A 25,009-nucleotide genomic window follows, 5' to 3' on the forward strand; every position below is an offset into this window, starting at 1 on the left:
GCATATACAGCATATTATATAAATGATACATATATAGTATCATTTGATTAAAAAATGGGAATTATACGTCCCATCTGTGAAAAGTGAGAAATCAACAAGTGGAAATTACAAAGAAATCAGCCTACTAAGTGTTATGCGCAAAGGGTTCACAAAGGTATTAGCAAAGAGGTTACAATTCCTGTCAGAAAAAAATTTGGAGTACCACTGTGTTTTAGATGCAATACATTGATGACAGATCTGATTCTAACACTCTTGTGAAATTCTGAAAAAATGTGCTACAAGTGCGACACAGATCAATATCAGTAGCACGTTGACCTTACACAGGAGTATGAGACAGTGCACAGATTAAAAGTAGTACCAAGATTTGAGAAAATGGAGGGTTCCTGCTAAATTAATACACAATATAAAAGGTAAAGAACATAAAGAGTTTGGTCAAGGTAGAAGGGAGGTGAGGCAAGATGTGTGGATGTAAAGCAAGAACTGTGACAAGGGGACATGCTTTCAACAATAATGTTTACTTTGGTACGGGATAAAGCTATAAGTAAGTAATAATAAACAACCCAGCAGGAGTAATTTTCAACAGAATATGGCAGTACTTGACCTACTCAGACAATGTGGCAGTAATTGCAAGAAGTAAAAGAGACCTAGAAATGGGATGTCAAACTCAGATCCTGGCAATAATTAAGAAACTGAACTGAGTGAAAATGGTAACCCTCTAGGAGCCGAGTCTGAGACCCCAGAAGAGACCTAAGAAGTCCATTAAAATTAAGGCTAAAAAGTCTGTTCCATTAGAAGCAGCAACTGGTAATAATTAAGAAAGTGGCTGAGAAGGAACCTGAAAGTGGCTGAGAAGGAACCACTGCAGCCCCCTCAGGACCTCGGTTTGAAACCCAGTGACATTCAAAAATTTAAAAGAAATTGTAAGAAACATTGACTTGGAAGTGAATTCAGAACAAACTAAAGCATGGTTATTTCTAGTAGGCAAAGAGGAGGACATTAAGATCTTGAGGATATTAGAAGAAAAGGAATTTGAAAGAACTAGGGAGTTGAAGTACTTGGGCACATTGATCACACATGAGAACTGCATTGCTGAGGATATTGATGCATGCAGAGCAAAAGGGCATCTATTGGTGCTTTATACTTCAGGATTTTTAAATATAATATAATAAGTAGAACAACAAAAGTTAGAACTTTTTAACAGTAATCCGACTTATTGTGATTTATGGATCCAAGACTGGACTCGGGAAGTTGGCAAAGATTAACAAGCAAATTTAGAGCTGCCAATTAACTTACCCAACCATTCTGTGGAATGTGTGAGAAAGCCAGGGCATCTGGGAAATATGGGAAGTTTTCCACATTTTCCATGTGCATGTGTGGCTTTTGATTCCTAAACCTAATTAACCCAACTCAGCATCATGGGGAGCCATTCTATCTTAGCAAGGATGAGTGAAAACAGTCCTGGATGGGGTGCCAGCTTATTGTAGCAAAAGACTAATTGACAGTTTTACTCACAAATTCAGTAACCTCTGTGAGAACAAATCAGATAATAGGGAAGCCATCTTGAAACTGGTTTCTTGATACCCTTTTTCTCACAGCACATGCCTACAGACAAACCTTTGAAGTGTGCAGGTTTTTAGATGAAACACAAGCAGTGACGGCATCAGCCCTCTCATGTTACCTTGTCTCATTGGCTTTGCTGCTTGGGTTACTGCACTTCATTCAGTTTCACTCTTGGGGAACAGGCACTTATGAAAAGCCAGAAGGCTGAGCTCACGTGGCCACAGGTGAGAGTGTCTGATCTTTCATTTTCATCCCTCATTAACCCTCTGGCCTCAGGTCAGGGAGATCTGGCACTTCACACCTGAACACTTTCACACATTAAACAATATGCTACAAGGGTCAGCCTTTCCTGAAGCTTGTGTGCACAACTATCTTGCCTTCTGTAGATGCTGACTGTAGATCACTGGACAACACAGAGCAAGGGTATTCAATTACGGTCACAGAGGTGCACAGTGGCTGCAGGTTTCCTATTAACCTGGCTTAACAGGAAACTTGAAACTTGGTATTTAATTATATGGCTTGCTATTCCAAGAAAGAAAAGATATATTTTTGTTTTCTGAGCGCTTTATCCATATGTTTTGTGGTCCTTACTTTCTTGCTCATTTATTTCAAAACTATTTATTAACACAAATTCTTCATGATGCATGTACACAGGTTTAAATGACCTGCAGACATGCAAGTTAGGTGCATTGGCAATTCTAAATTGTCCCTAGTGTGTGCTTGGTGTATGAGTGTGTGTGTGTGTGTGTGTGGGCTGGCGCTCTGCCCAGGGTTTGTTTCCTGCCTTGCGCCCTGTGTTGGCTGGGATTGCCTCCAGCAGACCCCCATGGGATAGGCCTATAGCGGGTTGCATAATGGATGGATGGATGGATTAAAATTAAGGAATCAGTCAAAACGAAAATCTACAGTCACTGGGACCATCCAAATCATAATCGAGCACCCCCAGTCTACACTGTTATGAATTTCAATAGGGAGACTTTTGGTAAACACAGACCTTTGATACAATCAGTCTGTTAATCAGAGGTGAATTTCAGGACTCAAACTTCAGGTTTCCCTAGTTTGCTCTGGGCCTGCATTCCAATATGTCCTCAGTTGGTGATATTACCTACCCCAGGAGAGCTCTGCTAAGGGATGGAGGCAACTCTGGGCAGCAGCATGTCATAGAAAACTCTCATGTACACAGCAACTCTATGGAATAATCCCAGAAAGTGTGCGGCATTAGGTCTCCTTCACGCTATGTTTGAACGTCCCTTTTGTTTCAGTTACAGGTAATGACTGAACTTCAAAGATCAGATGGTCACATTACTCATTATGCTGATTACCAGCTTTTAGGACCAAACAGAAAAATAGAATAGTTAAAAAAAGAATGAGTGGAAAGCAAGTTGGGTGTGAATGGGAGTTGAGTGTAATGATTCTACTGACTCAAGGATATCCACTATTTCAGCTTGTTATCATTTATCACAATCATTTATAGAAGAAACACACTGATCCCTGAAGAACACTACTTTTAATACTGCCTAATTAAAAAAAAAGTCCATAAAACTTTTCTTTCTGTGTTCAAGCCAATTTTACACCTATCTACTGCCTTGAACTCTCACTTCTTCAAGTTTTGATCTCTTGCCTCTCATAGGGAACTTTATGAAAAATAATTTCATAAGAAGTGAAAAGAAATAAAAAAAAATCATAAGGAAACTTATGAAAAACTCAGATATGTACAGTAACATCATAAGCACTTCTTAGATCATATACTTTTGTTTCCTCATATAATTCCAGTATATTAGTGATACATGATCTCCTCTCTTTACTATTTTTACATGTGTTGCTCAATATTTTCTTTAATAGCTGACTACATCAATGTACCTGTCAACCATGTTAAGCAGACTAGACAATAGTTATTAGCACTGGTATGATCATTTTTATATAATGGGATATCTGCTAGCTTCTGGTCTTTAGTAATTCCCCAGGTGTCCAGTGATCTTTGTTGTTTATGTACAGTATATATAATGAGTAATTTCTTTAAGCACTCCAGGACAGAAGTTTATCTGGTTCCGGCAATTCATTTAATTTTAGCTGTTTTCATCCAGTAGTACGGTATTTCTGTCTCTGCTATCTCCAAATCACTTAGCACCTCTTTAATAGTCCAACTAGTTACAAGGTGGGTAACGTCTTCACGCATTACAATTTCGGAAAAATGGAATTTGGAGCATTTGCTAGATCATTTTCAGTATTTATAATTGCACCCTGACTGTGTCCTTTTACCCACAAATAAATGGAATATAAAGTTCAGCCCCTAGCCCTAGTCCTACTAAAAACATGTTAATTCAGAACGCAGGTTTTACAGAAAAATAAAGATTAGCAGGAACAGAGACATTCTGTTGCATGGCCTTTTAGTTTCACATTTTACATTATCATCACCATTGTCCTGCTACAGGTCTTCCTGAATTAGTGGTATCTCTAGAATGCAGGTAGGAAATCATCTGTTATGAAGAGGAAAATCTAAATACAGTGAATCTAGCCAGTTAGAGAATGGAGAAGTGAACTCTTACATGACAGAATCCTGTTTAGAGAGATCCTACTTTTTGCTTTAGACTTAACCTGATGTTTGACCGGATTTTCTTTATTCAGATAATCCATCAATTTTTAGTCTCATCAGTTTGACCCTAGTGTCACTTGGCTGGATGTGATTCTCAAACGAAAATACACACTTGGGGACGAGCCATTGAAAAGTGTGTAGTGAACAGTGGCGAAATCCTGTGCCTCAAAGGCTAAACTCACAGGGGCTTCTTCCTAAAACATCCATCCATTATCCAACCTGCTGTATCCTAACTACAGGGTCACGGGGGTCTGCTGGAGCCAATCCCAGCCAACACAGGGTGCAAGGCAGGAAACAAACCCCGGGCAGGGTGCCAGCCCACCGCAGGGCACACACACACACACACACACACCAAGCACACACTAGGGACAATTTAGGATCGCCAATGCACCTAACCTGCATGTCTTTGGACTATGGGGGGAAACCAGAGTACCTGGAGGAAACCCACGCAGACAAGGGAAGAACATGCAACTCCACGCAGGGAGGACCCGGGAAGTGAACCCGGGTCTCCTAACTGCAAGGCAGCAGTGCTACCCACTGTGCCGCCCTCTTCCTAAAACACCCACCCCCAATATCTCCAGTCAGTATGTTCTAAACTGTGTGTTTTTAATAATAGTGAGTTTTTAATCATTCATTTGCACATTGTAATGAGTGCAGTGACTGTGGGCACAGATAGACAGACTCACGTAGACCACCCACAGCTACTGGGCTCCACAAGAGAAGTGCCTCTGTCTGTTATAATATCTTTCTGTCATTTTAACTATTGCATCACCATATGACATAACAATAGTAAAGTGAGTTTAGATAAGCATTGTGGTTTATGGATATACATCGTGTTAAAACGCTGCAGCTATTTTGTCATGTCATGTTTGCATTTCCAATTAGACAGTACTGTTCAATTGCTTTAGTTATTCGGTGGATGTTGTGAAGCCTCATCTGTGCGTCTGCTAGTTTTCTTAGGCAGATTTGTTGATTAGGGTGTTTTGAGTACCGATATCTGCATCTCTAGTGGCTCTTTGTTATCAGCTCTCTTAATGGCAGTCCTTTTGACAGAGTGTGATGCACCATTTACTTCAAATGCATAATATGCGGCTCATATTTTCATGAATGTAGCTGCCAATTCTTTCAAGCTTCCATTGACTCGTACACTATCATTGTAAGGCAGAACAGCAGACAGCACCCACACAGTACCTGCGACAACAGGTCTGCACACTCTTCCTGGGTCTGTCTAGCGTTTGTTTTCTTTTGCGAATCTGATTTCTGTCTCACATTCTAAAGGCTGATGATTAGATTAACTGGTGATCTGGTATGAGTGGTTGGGAAGGTACCCTACAAGGAACTGTTTCACCATTTTACTGCTGGGGTATTCACTAGCACCCCCCTATCCTAGAATGAGATCATGTCAATCAAAAATGGTTAGAAAAACAAATAATACAATCAGGGTTACTCACAGGTTAAAAAACAGCTTTAAATTAAAACAAGAAAACTTGTGTTGGGTTTCCCAGTGGTTACCCACAGGTCAACTTTTGGATGTGTTATTTTCATGTGCGGTCAAATATTTTAATAATGCTGCTTGAATCAATCAAAAATAATGTAATGCCATAGTAACATTATATTGTTCTTTTTTTGTAAAATGTGCTCCTCTCTGAAACAACAACAGCAGACTTTAGTCAGTGGAAGGTACTATATGCACAACTTGTTACTAACTGGATCTAGAAAGCATCATTATTGGAAAAAATACTTCATGTCATGAAGGCAAATTAGCAGATCAGACTTCATGATGCAATTGTCTCAAGACATGAAATTTTCATAAATGAGATGGACTGTGTGTTTAGTGTTATTTAGTATTGGACTTTCATAAATTACAACACTAAATTAATTCAGATCAGTGTGCAAATCAAAAAGTTTTAAAGTAGGTTTTGTAAGCTTTTTCATTTAAATAAAAGAGTCTCAAATAATAACATAAAATATTTGCTTTGCAAAAATAAAAGACTTGTTGCATGTTGATGAGAACACATAAGCAGGAATTTCACTGCACACTGTACACGTGACATAATGATCCAATAAATCTTTATTACAGAGTAACTGCCATATGAAACCATCCAAATGTAACAATTGTTTTTTTGTTGTTCCAAGTTAACATCAAACATTGTTCCAACAATGACTCCTGCTTGAATGCTTTACTGACCTGTTAGTTGTAGATTCTGATGGATATAAGAAGAACGTATGTTATACTGTGTATCCTTTAAAAAAAAAAGGGAAACTGTCAAAACTCTGCATGAAGCTGAGACCTCTCCACTGTGAAAATTTCCCCTGCAGCTGAAAGCACACAGTTACTAGGCACAGACGTGGCAGGGACAGAAGTATAGTCTGACCAGAAAAGCAAGCATTGGGAACTTGGCTGCTTTCTCTCTCCACCATGCCAGATGATGGCGATCAAGAGTAATTTAAGATCCATTGCTACATTATTTCTGAATCTGTATCAATGAATACAATGTCACTTGTATTCACATCCGCAGATGTAAGTAACTGCAGCTTGCTACTCCCAGTAGCATTTGAGTACTGTATATCATGAGATTGAGAACTGTTCCAATGCCTTGATACATTTGTGCTTTGCTGGTTCCGATTGACTTAGATTTGAAAACAAACCTGCGGATAGAGAGCTGCATTTATGAAACAATGTTGCAATTCGCCAACCTCATCTGAGAACACAACTCACTAAATTAAAAACCTATGTAAAACTTCCAAGGCTACCTTCACATACAGTGACGTCTATGTTGTGCACAGACAGTTTTCACCTTCCCAATTATACGGATGGCGATTAACAGTTTTGCCAACGTGCAGTCAATTTGTCATGTTAAACCTTAGCTCTAGTTTTGCAATCAGATTTTTAAATTTCTTGCTTTTGATGAAACACATTTTTGTCTGCCCTTGTGTTTCATTTCAGCCATATGCTGATGTCATACAATACACAATACAAGGCCACATTTTATATTGGCAGTATTTTGTATCACCAATTGTACTTTTGGGGAATATCAACTATTTGATAATCATTTTTGTGTCAAACTGAAGATTTGTGAACATTTTGGTGTGATTATTGATAGATCAACACCACATGTTAAAGGAAAATATGTTGAAGAAATTTTTAAATGACTCAGCATCTAGAAAGCTTTCTCATTTTTAATTTTAATACATCTCCTTGAACTACTTATTAAAAGGTGAAATAGGAAAAGTGCGTAGGGCAATGTACTAAGGAGCTAAGGTTATTACCGTATGTATGTCTCAAACTCAAAGTTACTGTTTATGGTGTTGTAACTTCTGTAAAAACTGTTTTGTGTGATTGTGGCAAAACACTGGTATTTTGGGGCAGGATAACGTACTGTATACAATTTAAAGCATAAGACTGAAATAGCTTGGTCTGCTGCCACCATTTCCATTCTAAAACAGATTTAGAGGGCCACCACTCCCCCTGGGGACAAAATCATATCTTTCTCTCTCCCTATCTCTCTCTATCTATCTATCAGTGTTTACCATTCAGTGTGCTGTGGTACAGTGGCATGCCATGGCAGCTACCCAGGTGTACCATAGAAATAATAGCGTAGTGCACTTGGGTCTGAACCAGAGAGGGACAAGCTCCACAGGTGTGTGAGACCTGTCTGAAGAGTATAAGACTACCTGGAGGAGCTGGCATTAAAACAGCTCCGCGATCGCCATGTTAGAGCACTTCGGATGTGCCTCCTGGCTGCTAGAGTCCATCTACCCTAGGTGTGTGGTCGCCAGCAAGCCTCACAAGGCTGGTGGATAGTGGGCATATGAGTTGCCTCTGAAGCAGAAAGGAGCTGGCAAAGGGGAAAAGCAGCTTGGAGATGCCACCAAAGTGCTCACTAAGTGCCATGTCTGTAAATGCTGATCTCTAAGCTCCTTTTTTACTGGCTTCTCTGGTAGTCCTGCCCGTTCAGGATGTTGAGCGTTTATGTTGTTTAGCCTGTATATGTGTTTGTAGTTAGCAAAAAAAGTGGTGTGCCTTGGGAGGATTTTGGTTAGAAAAAGTGTGCCACTACAGAAGCAAATGTATAAAAACACAGCTCTACCTATCTATCTACCGATCGATCGATAGATTGACAGACAGCCGGGGACCTTGCCCCACCAGGGATGGGCAATTCCTACCCCTGGATACAAGATAGCAACCCTACGGGATTACATGGGAACCACAGAGCTGGGAAGCTCCAACCTGTGGCCACCACCAGGGAGCACCTGGATGGTTCCAGAGCCATGGACTGGAGCACTTCTGCCACACCAGGAAGTGCTGCAGGAAGGTGATCAAGGAGCACCTGGAGCATATCTGGGTGCATTATAAAAGGGGCCACCTTACTCCATTCAGGGAGTTGGAGTTGCTTGGAAGAGGATGGAGCTTGCGACTGGAGGAGTGGATGCAGAAGAAAGTAAAAGTAAAACTAGAAGTAAAGGACTGAGCTGTTGTTGCTGTGTTGGTGCACTGTGTTGTGCAAGGAAAAGAACTGTAAAATAAACGTGTGTGCTTTTGGACATTGTGTGTCATGGTGTCTGTTTGTGGCCAGGGTGAAACCTAACACTATCTATTATCATAATAACACTTGTCTATTTGGAGGCAGATTTAGAATGATTGCCAATGTGACAGTGTCTGTTGCTGCACATTTTTATTATTGTTATGTTAATATGATGCTATTCTTTTTAATGAAGTCAAGATTTACAAATGGCTATTTTTACACATTTGGTCTGTCAAAGTTCTTAAATCAGTGGGTCAATATGGGTGGCAGAATTAATAAAAATTAAAAGGCCCAGTCTGGGTGTGGTTTTATTATTGTGGATGCAGGTCAGAAGTGATTCTTGAAAATTACACCTGCACAGGACTCAGCTTGCAGCCACTCCAGCCATCCAGTCCATACTCATCCTTCTCTTATGCTAAAGTTTGGCATTTCATTTTAAATTGCTTTATGGCACTCCACTGATGGCACTCAACTTCTGTGTGGATATTGTAGTTCCAGTAAGAACAGTACACCTGCTATGCTAATAACACGCCATGGATTAGAAGTGACATCAAGGGTCTTTTGAACCAGAAGAAAAGGGCTTTTAAAGACGGTGATCAGCATGAGCTCAGAAGCATGTGCAGAAGGAACTCCGAGTCCAGCTCAGGGCGGCGAAGGAGCAGTACAGGAGAAAGCTGGAGCAGAAGTTGCAGAATAACAGCATGAAGGAAGTGTGGGATGGGATGAAGATCATCACTGGCTGCAGCTCGAAGCGGGGTGCCACCATCGAGGGAGACATGGAGAGAGCAAACCAAATGAACAACTTCTTTAACAGGTTTGACTACCCTAACCCACTCTCACCTCGGAGTACTGCATCCTCCAACCATCCTTCTGCTGATACCAGCAGGAGAGACATCCCCACCCACAATTACAGCAGCGCAGGTGAGTAGAGAGCTGAGGAGACTTCGTGCTAGCAAAGCAGCAGGTCCAGATGGAGTATCGCCATGACTGCTGAAGGCCTGTGAGCTGGGGAGTCCTCTACAGCACATCTTCAACCTGAGCCTGGAAAAAGTAAGAGTCCCGAGGCTATGGAAAATATCTTGTATTACCCCAGTCCCAAAGGTATCACGTCCTAGTGAGCTGAATGACTTCCGGCTTGTCACATGTGATGAAGACCATGGAGCGGCTGCTGCTTCACCACCTGAGGCCACAGGTCCGCCGCGCCCTCGACCCTCTGCAGTTCACATACCAGGAGAAGGTGAGAGCGGAGGATGCCATCATCTATATTCTACACCGATCCCTTTCCCACTTGCACAGAAGCAGTGGTGCTGTAAGAATTATGTTTTTCTCTAGTGCCTTTAACACCATCCAACCTCTGCTCCTTAGGGACAAGCTGACAGAGATGGGAGTAGATTCACACCTAGTGGCATGGATCGTAGACTATCTTACAGACAGACAGTATGTGCGTCTCGGGAACTGCAGGTCTGACATTGTGGTCAGCAACACAGTAGCGCCGCAGAGGACTGTACTTTCTCCGGTCCTGTTCAGCCTATATACATCAGACTTCCAATACAACTCGGAGTCCTGCCACGTGCAAAAGTTCGCTGACGACACTGCTATCGTGGGCTGCATCAGGAGTGGGCAGGAGGAGGAGTATAGGAAGCTAATCAAGGACTTGGTTAAATGGTGCGACTCGAACCACGTACACCTGAACACCAGCAAGACCAAGGAACTGGTGGTGGATTTTAGGAGGCCCAGGCCCCTCATGGACCCTGTGATCATCAGAGCAGACTGTGTGCAGAGGGTACAGACCTATAAATATCTGGGAGTGCAGCTGGATGATAAATTGGACTGGACTGCCAATACTGATGCTCTGTGTAGGAAAGGTCAGAGACGACTATACTTCCTTAGAAGGCTCGCGTCCTTCAATATCTGCAATAAGATACTGCAGATGTTCTACCAAACAGTTGTGGCGAGTGCCGTCTTCTACGCGGTGGTGTGCTGGGGAGGCAGCATAAAGAAGAAGGAAGCCTCACACTTGGACAAACTTGTTAGGGAGGCAGCTCTATTGTAGGAATGAAGCTGGACAGTTTAACATCCGTGGCAGAGTGACGGGCGCTGAGCAGGCTCCTATCAATCATGGAGAATCCACTGCATCCACTGAACAGGATCATCTCCAGGCAGAGGAGCAGCTTCAGCGACAGACTGCTGTCACTGTCCTGCTCCACTGACAGACTGAGGAGATCGTTCCTCCCCCACAGTATGCTAACATTATTCAAAGTTATTGTCTGTTTTTACCTGCATTTTTATCACTCTTTAATTTAATATTGTTTTTTGTATCCGTATGCTGCTGCTGGATTATGTGAATTCCCCCTTGGGATTAATAAAGTATGTATGTATGTATGTATGTATGTATGTATGTATGTATGTATGTATCTACCACTTTACATGCTGCTTTTCTTCTCTGTTTATAATAAACTGGTACAAATGAAGTAAACACTGCCCTCAAAACCTATACTTCAGTTCTGCACCCACCAATTTAAAACTGCCCAAGCTGACTTGGTGTTGTGTTTTACTTTAAACTCTTAACTGTCTTCCTATTCACAGAAACTTCTTTATATTAACACAGTACGGAGCACTGACTAAGCTGGTTGCATATGGCACAGAAACTGAATCTGCCTTGATGCCTTGTATTTAATTTCTTTTTGTGATGCAAATTCTTAGAGGCAGAGAAACAATCATTAAAAACCATATGCTAACTCGAGCTGCTAAAGGTTAATAGGAAAAATGAGGCATCCTCTATGTGTGCAGCAGCAGGCAAGTCCAACGGCCGGGCTGTCCCTGCATAAACCTCAATTTGCATTTCTGAATAGATAGAGTCATTTACTGCAGCATAACAAAACCCCAGATCAAGAAAAGTGCTGTAGCAGCAAATCTTAGCGGTGGCAGCAGCAGCGGCGGCGGCGGCGGCTGGGTGTCAGAATCCTGCAGAAGAATGATGAGCACCGCTAACCTGAAATCTCAGCTTCAGTTACAGTCTATCAACCTAATAAATCTTAGCTGCGCTCTCCCCTCTTCAGCAGCCAACTAATACACCCGAACCAACAAAACCCTCATAAACAAATCCACTTAAAGACTCCTTTCATTTGGACTGAAGTGGAAATCTGCTTTCAGCGCATTTTTTATATTCCTATAAGCCTACAGTCACTGTGGCCTGGGGCTAAAGACATGAACCACAGACCAGAACATTGCCCCCCAATATTATGTTACCCTGTTGAGTCCTACTGATGTATCTTATAAAAAAAAGGCTCTACTACTAGAATACAATGAAAGTGAAACTATAAAATAAGTGATGCTTGCCAATTGTTCTTGTGGCAGGATGTCTTCATGTCAGCTCTCCAGTTAAATCCAGTTACTCAACGTCTTTTTCCTACTCTCTGCCCATTTCAGTTTACACTGATTCTAGTAAAGGTCCTTGCTTTTAACTCGTATTAGATAAAGAGAGCTGCGGTGGGATGGCGCCCTGCCTGGGGTTTGTTTCCTGCCTTGTGTCCTGTGTTGGCTGGGATTGGCTTCAGCAGACCCCCGTGACCCTGTAGTTAGGATATAGCGGGTTGGATAATGGATGGATGGATAGATAAAGAGGGCTGTTAATTTAGCTCTAGGTCAGGGTTACTCCCCAGTCCCCTGCAGCCATTCATCAGTGACAATCATGTGACAAACTAAACCCAAAATGCTGTTATTGTATTTGATGCCACCTACTGAGCACATTATCACCTGCACAACTTTGCAAAACGCCTCCCTGTTTGACTAAAACTGCATTTACATGAGCAATGACCAAGTGAACCCATCTTAGCAACCAAAACTGCATGTTTTACTCTATCAAGATGAGGACCACACAATCTCATTAAAGCAGCTCACTGATACTGGCATGCTGTCCAGTGTACAATCACTTTTATTACTCTAAGCTTATTTTGTAATTACTAACTTCGCATAATACCTGCTTATTCCATATGGACCCACAAATATATCTGAGATAACCTAATGTCAGCCCAAAGTCCCCGATGTAATTATTAGCGTAGGCTCACTCACCTTTGTATTGCCTACTTTCTAGAAGCCTCTCTCTAGGGCTGTGCATGAAACTCCATCAATCAAACCGCTCCTATGCCAGCATCAGTTGATGCAAGGCAAGAATGAACCCAGAATGGGATGCCAGTCCATTTCAGGGCACAGTTTGACATGCAGGATGCAATTAATATAGTCTCAAACCAACCTACCCGGCACTTCTTTGTGGAAGAAAATTCTATTGGAGGGAAAGAGACCAAGCACATTTCACACAGGCATTGACTGGACTAAGATGTGAACTCAGCCTCCTACAGGAATAAGGCAGCAGGACCAGTATCACAAAAATACACGTTTTATTTATGGTACCCTACAGACACAAGCAAATGTATACAAACTTTACACAGACTGTAAACGGGATGGGTTTGGACCCAGGACCCTACAGAAGTGAGGCAGCTGGGGTAACCACTGTGCCAATGTGCTGTGAATTATTTTTTCAGATATAGTCAGTAGGGTAATATACCCAGATTGCAACAGATCTTAATCTTATACCTCTGCAACATCAATAAGGACAGCCAACTTGTGTGTGACATCTTTCTAACTGAATCATTTATAGAAATGATGTCTGTATCATTTCTGAAAAGAGACACATTAAGGATGAAGTTCCAGCCATCCGCACTTGGCAGTTTGATAATAAGATATATTTTGCCTTCTTCAAGGTCAGGTACTGCTATTAGCCACCCTCACTGTCCCTCAAGAGGTTTTCTCCTGACTGCGCTTATGCAGCACCTTGACACAAACTGAAGTGCCACAGGGCCCCTTTGCCTTGCTCGTATCTGTGACTAGACTCTTGCTAAATATTGATCAAGTGATCGCCACCTAGAAGTGAAAATGGGCAGTCATCACCAGACAAGTAAATCATGAGCTGTGCTCCTGTATATTCAGTATGACAGAAGGAACACAAAGGTTGACCTACACTTTGAAAAACAAGCCCCAACCAGAGACACATTCTAGGGCAGCAGTCTTCCAGGCTCTAGAGCTTAGATTCCTGTCATCAGAAAGACTGAGTGGGGTGGCTGGTGACAGAGGACCTCAATGCTTGGTACACCACACAGCCCACAGTACCCTGAACAGGAAACAACTGTCTGGATGCTACTGTTGAAATATCCTGTAATTTTATTTTTATCTTTAGTTCTGGCCAGCATGATTGCACAGTGGTTAGAGCTTCTGTCTCACAGTTCCTGTGATCTGAGTTTGACACAAAGTCTGAACACTGTTTCTGGGGGGTTTGCATGCTTTCCTTTGTACTGCCTTTTCCAGATTTTTCAGACATTTTCTCACATCCTAAAAATGTACAAAGTAATTAGTTGGAGATTCTATATTTACACTGTGTGGCGGACGGCTGGTGCTCGTGCCCAGCTGGGGCCCCTGGAGGATGGATGGAGAGAGACAATACCTCCCCCGGCACACGAGGGGGCAGCCTCCCTGGTTTGCATAGGGATCATGGGATTGGAGCTTGGAAGCTCAACCCTGATGGGGTCCGTGGCCACCAGCAGGGGGAGCCTGGACATTGTAGAGCCCTGGAAGGCGGCACTTCCGCCACACTTGGAAGTGCGACCGGATGATCATCCATTCAGGGAGCTGGAGTTGGGAGGTAGAGGACAGAGCTTGCGAGGAGAGGTGAAGAGTGGAGGCAGCAGAAGAATAGAGAAAGAAAGAAAGAATATAAGGACTGAGCAGTGATTGCTAGAGATTGTGCACTGTGTGCTATAAAGGAAAAAAGAAATAAAAACATGTGCTTTTGGGGATTTGTGTGTCTCGGTGTCTTGGTGTCTGTCTGTGCCAGGGCTAATTTTCCAAAAGAGGCATGTCTAGGGGAAGAGGTCTCAGTCTGGACCATACTTCTGTTCTCTGATCCATCAGATCAACATTTTTCATTTTATTAAAATTAAATTGGGTTACCTGGCCGACACACCAACTATGGACTATACTTATCCTTTAGTCATTTACAACACAAGATGCGCAAGGGTGCCCAGCAATCTTTCTTTCATACTTTGAATTCAATGCTGCCAGGCTACTTTGTAACTCGGCCACTTTAGAATTATCTGAGTCTTGCACCTGCACCATTTACACTGATACCAACACAGCACATTTTTATTTGGTTAAATTAAGAAGTAGCAGGCAAGGCTATGATACAATCCAGAAATATACAATAACATGTGAGTAGCAGAGGACAATATTTTATCCTGAACCAAGGCTTTAATAGGGTCAGCAAATGAATTATGGCTAGCCCAACACTACTGCGCGCTAGGACACTCTAACAGTTTAAAGGCCAAGTTCACCCAGAAACTCGTATCTGCCAATGGGATAAGGACTGCCTCAGGAGCATCTCAGATAAGCAGTCTTTTACATTTCTCCGCTCTGCTGTGTTTTCTGTGTGTGGGCAGAAATGCTGACTTAAGTCAGCTGTCACAAGCACACTGTAACAACCAAGAACTGCTGTTCACTCATATGTCAAGGGCATACAAGAAACTTGTAAGATATCATCCTTCATCTTTTATCATGTGTTGTAGAGCTGAGTGGACTGTGACAGGCTATTTTCAGGAAAATAGGCAAAAGACAATCAAAATCGAACCATTTTTAGCCAGTGTCACCCAGCCTCATCTGTTGAAAAGTATCACAACATTTCTGTATTGGCTATTCTTCTTGAATCAGCAAGCAGGTATTGTGGAACACTTAAGAGCTGCTATAATCAATAACTATGCATTCTGAAACCTAACAAGCCCACTGGAGATTGTGAAATAATATTATGTGCGATAACACACTTAATTGCTTATAATTTTCTAAATGATAAAGCCCTCCCATTTAATTTCAAGTTTATGATAAGAGAAAGCCTATCTCAGTAGCAATGCAGGGCACTCTCAATCACAGCAGTTTAGAGGGATCAAATAACCTAATATGTATATTTTAGAGATGTGGAGCACAGGGAGAACAAGCAATCTCCACACAAAGGGAGATGTTATATAGCACTTGCCATTGTACTATACCTAAAAGTATTATGCTTCCATTTATTATTATACTCGCAGCTTAATCCAGTTAAGGGTTCAGGAACCTTTTTGGGGAGTATCAGGCATAAACTGTAACCGATTCAAAGTATGACACCCAAGTTACTAGAGTTGTAAGAAAGCAACACTTAACCCTGCACCGCTGTGACACACTAAGGGGTATCATCTATTCATCTATCTGTAAATCCATCAAATTCAATTCAGGGTTAATGGGGTAAAGAATTTATGTTAGCATCACTGGGCACAAGGCAGGAACCAAGCATGGATAGAATGCCAGCACATTGCAAGGCAATGTTCCCCAAACCTTGGTCAAACCAGGTTAATCCAGTTCAGGGTGTTGGTGGGACTGGGCCTATGCTATGGATATAAGGTACAAATTAACACAGCAGGGACAATCACTAATATTAAAAGTAATAATAAGTATATTTAACATAACATAACATTTCCTAACCTGCTTCATCAAAATGACAGTATGGGGGTGCTAGAAACTATGCCAGCAGCATTGGACGCAAGGCTTGAACATACCCTGAACATGATCACATAGCACCAATAAATTGTTATCATGTAATTATTACTGCCTATTTCAAATTATAATTATCTATTTATGAACCTATTATTTATTTATCAATTTATGATATAGTTCATAGCATCTGTCCTGTGTTTATGTATACGTTGCACCTCAGTCCCAGGGAATGTTATTTTGTGCCAATGTATGCAGCAATACTGTGCATGGCTGGTATGACAATAAGGCCACTTGGTTGGAGTTGATAACATAACATAACATACCATAATATAACACGCTCACACTGGCTTAATCCAGTACAGGTCTTGGCAGTGCTATGATAAGTAGGAACCAGCATTGGAAATAATCAGGGACAGAGGGTAAAACTGCCCCCAAACTAAACAATTCTGCCCATTAAAAGAAGTTCAGGGGCAAAAATGTCCCCAAAATTACAAGCAATATTTTTAACAATTTATTTAAGATATGACTGTCACTGTCTTACTAAAACTCATCTTCAACACTCAGATCCAATCTATGTTATGTTTTTTTACAGCTGCCTTGGGATGCTAACCGTGTTGATGCTCTCATTTCTAAAGTGGACTGCTTTGTTGTAAATAATAATTGAAGAACAATAAGACCACTAGCAGACCAATTATCATAATTATTACACAGGTCAATCTACTACCCTTTGGAAAATGAAAGTTAAATTGGCTTAAAAGAGAAATACATGCTAATAAAATGCACTGTAAGGCTTGTCCAGCTTTCCCTCACAACAACAGCAGTGCTGCTGGAGATCCATCAACGGCAGCAAAAAACGACATTTTTGTAGACAGTAACTAGTCTTTCATTAACTTTACTGTCCGTAGGCACATGGATAGGATTCATGATGAGCCAACAGGATTAATGTACAAGGACAACTGAGAACTTTTTATTAACTCACAAAAAGTAAACATTATGCATGTCTCATTCAGAACTTTTCACCAACAGGCGTCTGCCCGCACTCCCGCCATCATTCAACTTTACCGTAATTCTTTCAGTAAGCTGTAAACTACATTACTTGGCAGTGCCATATGCTTCAGCAGCAAAGTTGCTGTGCCACTTTGCTTCTCTGGAAGTGACTCTAAAGACTGCCCACAGCAATGGGTGGGAAAGTAACTTTCTGTCAGGATAGGCAGGTTTCTGTTGTTTTGGTGATACAGTTGGAAGATATTTATAAACACAGATATAAGCTGATTAACTTCTCTCTATATTTCAGAGTGACAGTCATAGTTAATATAGACAGGCTTATCCTGAGCATACAACAGCTTGCATTTTGCAAAAAGGAGCATGCCTTTATATTTCTCCTGTAGTTCCTCTCCATTGTACCTCTTTGCAATCCTTTTTAATTTATTTTTGATAATAAATGTCCTTTACATACATAGTATTCCGGGGGCCGTGCCCACCTTTATTATTATGAGACATTACTGTGTCATCAGAATTGTCTGTTGTGAAGGGGTGAGAGGTTACTCGGATACAGAGTGGAATCCCACAGAAATTTCCAGATGAGATAGACACCCATATTGGCAGCAACAGAACACCTCTACATCTCAATGCAGGAAGACAGAGGACACTAGGGGGTGGTTGGCTCTTGAATATGTGCCACTCCAAGTATGAAATTACAAGGGGCATCAGAGACAGAAAGAAACAGAGGAGGAGGTTTCATCAGGACACAAGAGGGCAAGAGACCTAAAAGGTGCTAGAGGTGCCTGGCTCTCTTGCAGAAGTGAAAGAGAAAGAACTGGCAGAAGCGTGTGAACCCACTTGGCATCTTTAACATTTGAAGTGGGGTAACTGATTTTGAGATGCATCCTTTTAAGGACTCAGCAGTGCAGACACTTCTAGCATGAGGTTTTGTAGCCACAACTGACCAACCTTGACCCTCACTGTAACCTGGGCTGTTTGAGATCAAAGAGCCTGTTGAGTCTAATGTTAAGAAAATAAAAGGTACAATGGACCAAGAAAGAAGCGCCAAGATCATTAGGTGACAATGGCGGTGAAAAAGTAGATGGCTTGTGATGATGCTTTAGAAGTGGGCAGGACAGTGATACTAGATAGAGATAGGTTCAAGAAAGCAATGGTTAACTCAAAGGGCAACTGTGTTTTTGTTCAATTGTACATTTACATTGTACTTGGTGTTTTCGTATTTATCCCCACCATGTGTGTTTTTATGGTTCAAAAGACAAATACATTCACTGTGAGATTAAACCACTGGTTGACATTACTAAATGTCTAGAGATAAATGCCAAGATATGCCTATTTGCAGGATTTCGGAGTCCCACCACTGCAAAGCAGCAGATGAACATCCCAAACTTGTTTAAAGATTAGATATACACTCCCTTACCTCTAGCCAAGTCTTCCTCAATGAGCTGAATCTGAAGGTTGAAGATCTTTTCTTGGAGCGTGCAGAGGGACTGCTTCATCTTCTCTCTCCTTGATAACATGTAACACAGATTGCGTACCTGTGTGGAAATAAAAATAATGATAAATAGGAAAGATCACCTGGACCTGTAGTTAATGCTGGCTGTAATGTGAGTGGAGGCTGAAAGAAGGATTAGTGTAGAGGGGTTGACAAGAAGGAAGAACAGTAAATTTATAGTTTCCAGGTACAAACTACAACTACTTCCTGGTAGAACGCCTGGGCTGAGCCATGAAATCACTTCAGATATTCCAGAATGCAGAACAATCCTTGGTTCATAATGTTCAAGATTGCATGTGACACCCCATAATCCATTCCACACACTGTCCATCAATTGTGACATGAATCATATTAAATCTTGCTGTTTTCTGGCTTGGCCCCTAAGAAAGCTGGCCCAGTGCGTGTTATCTGCAGGAAGGCCAGCATGATGCCAGCCAGACTTTAACCACTGGCCTTCTTTAGTCTTCTTGCTGAGCAAGGGCCAGGCATGTCCTTCTCATTCTTAGTCTATCGTAACTACTACTGCCAAATCCAACCCTGTGAGAAAAGACTGAAAACTTGGCTCTTATAACCTCATGTTTTTAATGTGCTTGTTAATGGTTACCTGACTCTACACATTAAACTTACACCATTATGTCTTGCAATTTTATGGTCTATTTATCAACATTTTAATTTGTGACTTTAATATTTTACTGTATTTGTAATTTAATTTTGAGCATATTTTACCACCTGACCTACAGCATTATTTTAATATGACATCTATGATTTAATGCTTCAACACTTCCTCTTGAATTTGCATCATTCATTTACTTATTAATCATTTTCCAGTCCATAATACAGTATGCAAACTCATAAACTCACCCTAGAACGAGACTGTTACATTCATCAGTCGATATAACCTGTACGTTTTGACATATGGGAGAAAAATGGAATTCCTGGCAAAAAAAAAAAAAACCAGTGCCATGGAGAATGTGCAAACTACATACAGAGATTGACAAAGCTGGGATTCTGGAGCCTCAGGCTGCAGTGTTAACCACTGGCTCCATTTGATCTCACACTCTTGTAATTTGTAAAGTGTATTAGAAAAAAGTGTCAGCAAAGTACATAAATAAAAAGCAAATATTAATATAGGAAATAATTTTCTATCTATGTCCACCCTATGCAAAAAAGAATTTCACTGAATTCTGTACATGCGAAAAAATTATCCTATAAACCAGGAGCAACTCGACATATGCTCATGCACTTGCATACTCAGGTGTGACCTTTACTTTGTCTTTTTACTCCAGCTGCCTCATAACCTGGTCACTGTCTATTTAGTGTCTGCAAGCTCACCCTGTACCTACCTTGGTTTTTCTTTTATATTCTCCTCACTTCCTAAATCACAAAAAAATGTACATTAGCTTTAGTAGATGTATACATCAGTGTGCTCAGTATTTGTTCTTGTCTTCTGCTAGAATGTGCCGGTATCAGTTCCACCACTTATAATATCCACTCTCACATTTTAGATCTTCCAAAGGTATCATCATCATGTTTGGCTCTACAGCTCTTGGTGGACTTTGGCCTCCTCCAAAAGTTGAAACAACCACTACTGGAAAACTACGAAAAAAATAAACAATCCGCTTACTGGGATAATGACCAGACAGATACAGATACAGTCTGTATTATGTGGAGTGTGTGAGGTACACAAGTTCTCATTTCTTTCATTGTTTGACACATGCTGTCTTTCCAGTTCCATTCTCTCGATTTATGTACTCTTGTAGGTTTTGTTCTTTCAGCCAGTTACAAGCCCCTCAGTTGAGCTTCATTTTTTTATTATGTAGTATTTAAAATAAATAAAATTCTGTAGTGTTTATATATTTATGATATATCGTAAAAATCAATATAAATCGTTTGCAAAAAGTGCAGAATGCAGCTGCTAGAATCCTAACTAGGAAAAGAAAATCCAAACACATTTCTCCAGTTTTGAAGTCACTACATTGGTTACCTGTGTCTTTCAGAATTGACTTTAAAATTCCGGTTTATAAAGCCTTAAATAATCTTGCTCCATCTTATATATCGGAATGTCTGACACCTTATATTCCAAATCGTAACCTTAGATCCTCAAATTCCTTAGAATTCCAAGAGCAAAACTTAAAAGAAGTGGTGAGGCGGCCTTCTGCTGTTATGCACCTAAAATCTGGAATAGCCTGCCAATAGGAATTCGCCAGGCTAATACAGTGGAGCATTTTAAAAAACTGCTGAAAACGCATTACTTTAACATGGCCTTCTCATAACTTCACTTTAATTTAATCCTGATACTCTGTATGTTCAATTCATTATAATAAGTATTCATGGTGGCTCTAAAACCCGTACTGACCTCTACTCTCTCTTCTGTTTCTTTTTCCGGTTTCTTTGTGGTGGCGGCCTGCGCCACCACCACCTACTCAAAGCATCATGATGCTCCAATATTGATGGACTAAAAGCCAGAAGTCTGCACGACCATCTTCATCGAATCCTTCCGTGAGAACCCTAAATCCAAAGAGGACTGTTTCATTTATGTGAGGTAGAATGCCCAGAGAGGAGTGGGCGCTCATATGGTCTGGAATTCCTGTAGATTTTTATTTTTCTCCAGCCGTCTGGAGTTTTTTTTCTTTTTCTGTCTTCCCTGGCCATCGGACCTTACTCTTATTCTATGTTAATTAATGTTGACTTATTTTAATTTCTTACTATGTCTTTTATTTTTCTACTAGCAAAATACCCGCGCTTCACAGCGGAGAAGTAGTATGTTAAAGAAGTAATGAAATGACGTAACATGATTGTCAATGTAATTGTTTTGTCACTGTTGTGAGTGATGAGTGTTGCTGTCATATATATATATATATATATATATATATACACATACATACATACATATAGATATATATATATATATATATATACACATATATATATATATACACACACAATCACATATAAACATATATATATATATATATACATATACACACACACATATATACATATACATATATATATATATATATATATGGATATCTATACTGATATAGACTGGGTAATGTGTTAGGAACGAAAGGATGCCACATCGTTTGATGGAAATGAAAATGATCAACTTACAGAGCCCTGAATTCAAAGACGCCCCAAAAATCAGAGTGAAAAAAATATGTGGCAGGCTAATCCATTTTGCCAAAATTTAATTGCAGCAACTCAAAATTGTACGCAGCACTTTGTATGGCCCCTGTGTTCTTGTATACATGCCTGACAACATCGGTGCATGCTTCTAATGAGATGACAGACGGTGTTGTGGGGGATCTCCATGGGTCCAAGGATTTCATCCTGATACCTAATGGCAGCCAAGGTGCCTTTGTCAAGCCTGTAGCGGTCTGTGTGAACCTCTATGGATATGCCTCCCCAGACAATCATTAACCCACCACCAAACTGCTCATGCTGAATGATGTTACAGGCAGCATAATGTTCTCCATGGCTTCTCCAGACCCTTTCACTTCTGTCGCGTGCTCAGGGTGAACCTGCTCTCATCTGTAAAAAGCACAGGGCACCAGTGGTGCATCTGCCAATTCTGGTATTCTATGGCGAATGCCAATCGAGCTGCATGTTGCTGGGCAGTGAGCTCAGGGCCCATTAGAGGACATGGGGCCCTTGGGTCACCCTCATGAAGTCTTTCTGGTTGTTTGGTCAGAGACATTCACACCAGTGGCCTGCTGGAGGTCTTTTTGTAGGGCTCTGGCAGTGCTCATCCTGTTCCTCCTTGCCCAAAGGAGCAGATACTGGTCCTACTGATGGGTTATGGACCTTCTATGGCCCTCTCCAGCTCTCCTAGAGTAACTGCTTGTCTCCTAGAATCTCCTCCATGCCCTTGAGACTGTGCAGGGAGAAACAGCAAACCTTCTGGCAATGACACGTATTGATGTGCCATCCTGGAGAAGTTGGACTACCTGTGCAACCTCTGTAGGGTCCAGGTATCACCTCGTGCTACCAGTAGTGACACTGACTGTAGCCAAATGCAAAACTAGTGAAGAAACAGTCAGAAAAGATGAGGAGGGAAAATGTCAGTGGCCTCCACCTGTTAAACCATTCCTGTTTTGGGGTCATCTCATTGTTGCCCTCTAGTGCATCTGTTGTTAATTTCATTAACACCACAGCATCTGAAACTGATTAACAACCCCCTCTGCTACTTAACTGACCAGATTAATATCCCATAAGTTTCATTGACTTTATGCTATACTCTGATTAAAAGTGTTCCTTTAATTCTTTTGAGCAGTATATATATATATATATATATATATATATATATATATATATATATATATATATATCAAAATACTCTAGCGGAGAAGTAGTGTGTTAAAGAAGTAATAAAAAGAAAAGGAAACATTTTAATAATAACGTAACATGATTGACACTGTCGTGTTGTGTATACATATATATATATATATATATATATATATATATATATATATATATATATATACACATACACATATATATATATATATACACACACACACATAAACATATATATACATGTATATATGTGCACAAAACCACGCTTTTATCAAGGCTTCCATTGGGTAGTCTTTTAAAAAGAAATTTTCCTCCAATCAGTCGTAGCAACGCGCTTTCTTCCCACTGTTACATTTTTGTAGCTCTGATGTGTGCATCAATGTAATCGGTGTACCAGGAAATCATGCATTGACAGTTTCCCTTTGCTTGGAATGCAAAGTGTGATTAAATGCGTTACTTTTTAACGCGTTATGGAGCACATGCATCAAGCTTCTCAGCTGTGCTTGTGCTAAGAAAAGGAAACATTTTAAAATAACGTAACACGATTGTCAATGTAACCTTTTGTAAGTAGTGCCTGGAGGATTCAGAGTGTGGAGAAACTGTAGAGACAGTGTGTGTATTAACTTGTGGATTTTTCTGTAAGTATTTGGTGGCAGCGTCACAAAGTTGGTTCCGCAAGACTGTGTTAGCTGCGGAGCTCAGCTCACAGCGAAATGAGGTGAATGGGGAGATGATGACGTGACTCTCCCATCTGCCTTAACTGTCAATCCCCCCACAAAGACAGTCTCTCGGAATTTGCATAAGCACAGCCCTTCACCAGTAATTTTAACTTAGTTACAAAGTGATCAAAACTCTCGCTTATATCCCGCCCTCTCATTAAACTTGTATCCCGCATTAGCCATGGGCATGACAAACGCCAGCGGCAGCCTGTCTATGAACTTAATTTAAACTTTAGGTTTACACCGTGCTTTGTTTCCGAAGTAGCTGCACTCATGAATATGGTTCTATGTGTGACTCGCTCGCTTCTTATTGTTTCGCTGCCTTCTCAATTGTATGATGCATGTTTTCTTCAGCGGTTTTTGGAGCTCTCCCTTGTTTTCTACATATTGCGTTGACAGTCAGTTGACGTGATTACGTGGGAGGTGTGATGATGTCACATGAAACTCCGTCCCCCATGGCCATCGAGCTCAACTCCATTACATTATATGGAGAAAAATAGGTTCCAGTTATGACCATTACACGTAGAATTTCGAAATGAAACCTGCCCAACTTTTGTAAGTAAGCTGTAAGGAATGAGCCTGCCAAATTTCAGCCTTCCACCCACATGGGAAGTTGGAGAATTAGTGATGAGTCAGTGAGTGAGTCGACTAAATAAAAATTCCTTCTGTTTAAAATTGAAATAGAACTTGAACAGATATGATAGTTCATAATATCCACGCAGACTTGCACGTAAGAGCGAGAGTCATCCATTTTAACAAACAGCGTATTGCACTGATAAGAAATAGCCTGCCCATTTAATTATTTAGGAATGGATAAATAAATTAAGATTTTGTACAAATAATGTTTTTCATTTTTCTTCCTTGATGGATTCTGCCACCCCCAGCAACAGTTGCTCGCACCCCAAACAGTGTATATATATATATACATATATGTATGTATATGTATATATATGTTTATATATGTGTGAGTGTATGTAAATATATATATGTATTTGTGTGTATATATGTGTGTGTATGTATGTATGTGTGTATGTAGATGTATGTGTGTATATGTAGATATGTATATATATATATGGATATGTGTGTATATATATATATATGTATATGTGTGTATATATATATATATATATATATATATATATACTGTATATATATATATATATATATATATATATATATATATATATATATATATATATATATATATATATATATGCCAGCAACACTCATGACAATGACAAAACAATTA

The 25,009-nt window shown here is 40.5% G+C and overlaps 1 protein-coding gene across 2 annotated transcripts in view; it reads right to left on the minus strand.

Moving 5' to 3' along the window:
- Positions 1-25,009, minus strand: part of jade2 (jade family PHD finger 2) — a 323,216-nt gene that overhangs the window by 15,735 nt on the left and 282,472 nt on the right. For both annotated transcript variants that reach the window (XM_039774037.1, XM_039774038.1), the window contains exon 10: positions 18,668-18,785. In XM_039774037.1, the coding sequence (XP_039629971.1) occupies positions 18,668-18,785 (118 nt within the window). The remainder of the gene's footprint in view (positions 1-18,667; positions 18,786-25,009) is intronic.

This window comes from Polypterus senegalus, chromosome 13, assembly GCF_016835505.1.
Source record: "Polypterus senegalus isolate Bchr_013 chromosome 13, ASM1683550v1, whole genome shotgun sequence".
Taxonomy (NCBI): Eukaryota; Metazoa; Chordata; class Cladistia; order Polypteriformes; family Polypteridae; genus Polypterus; species Polypterus senegalus.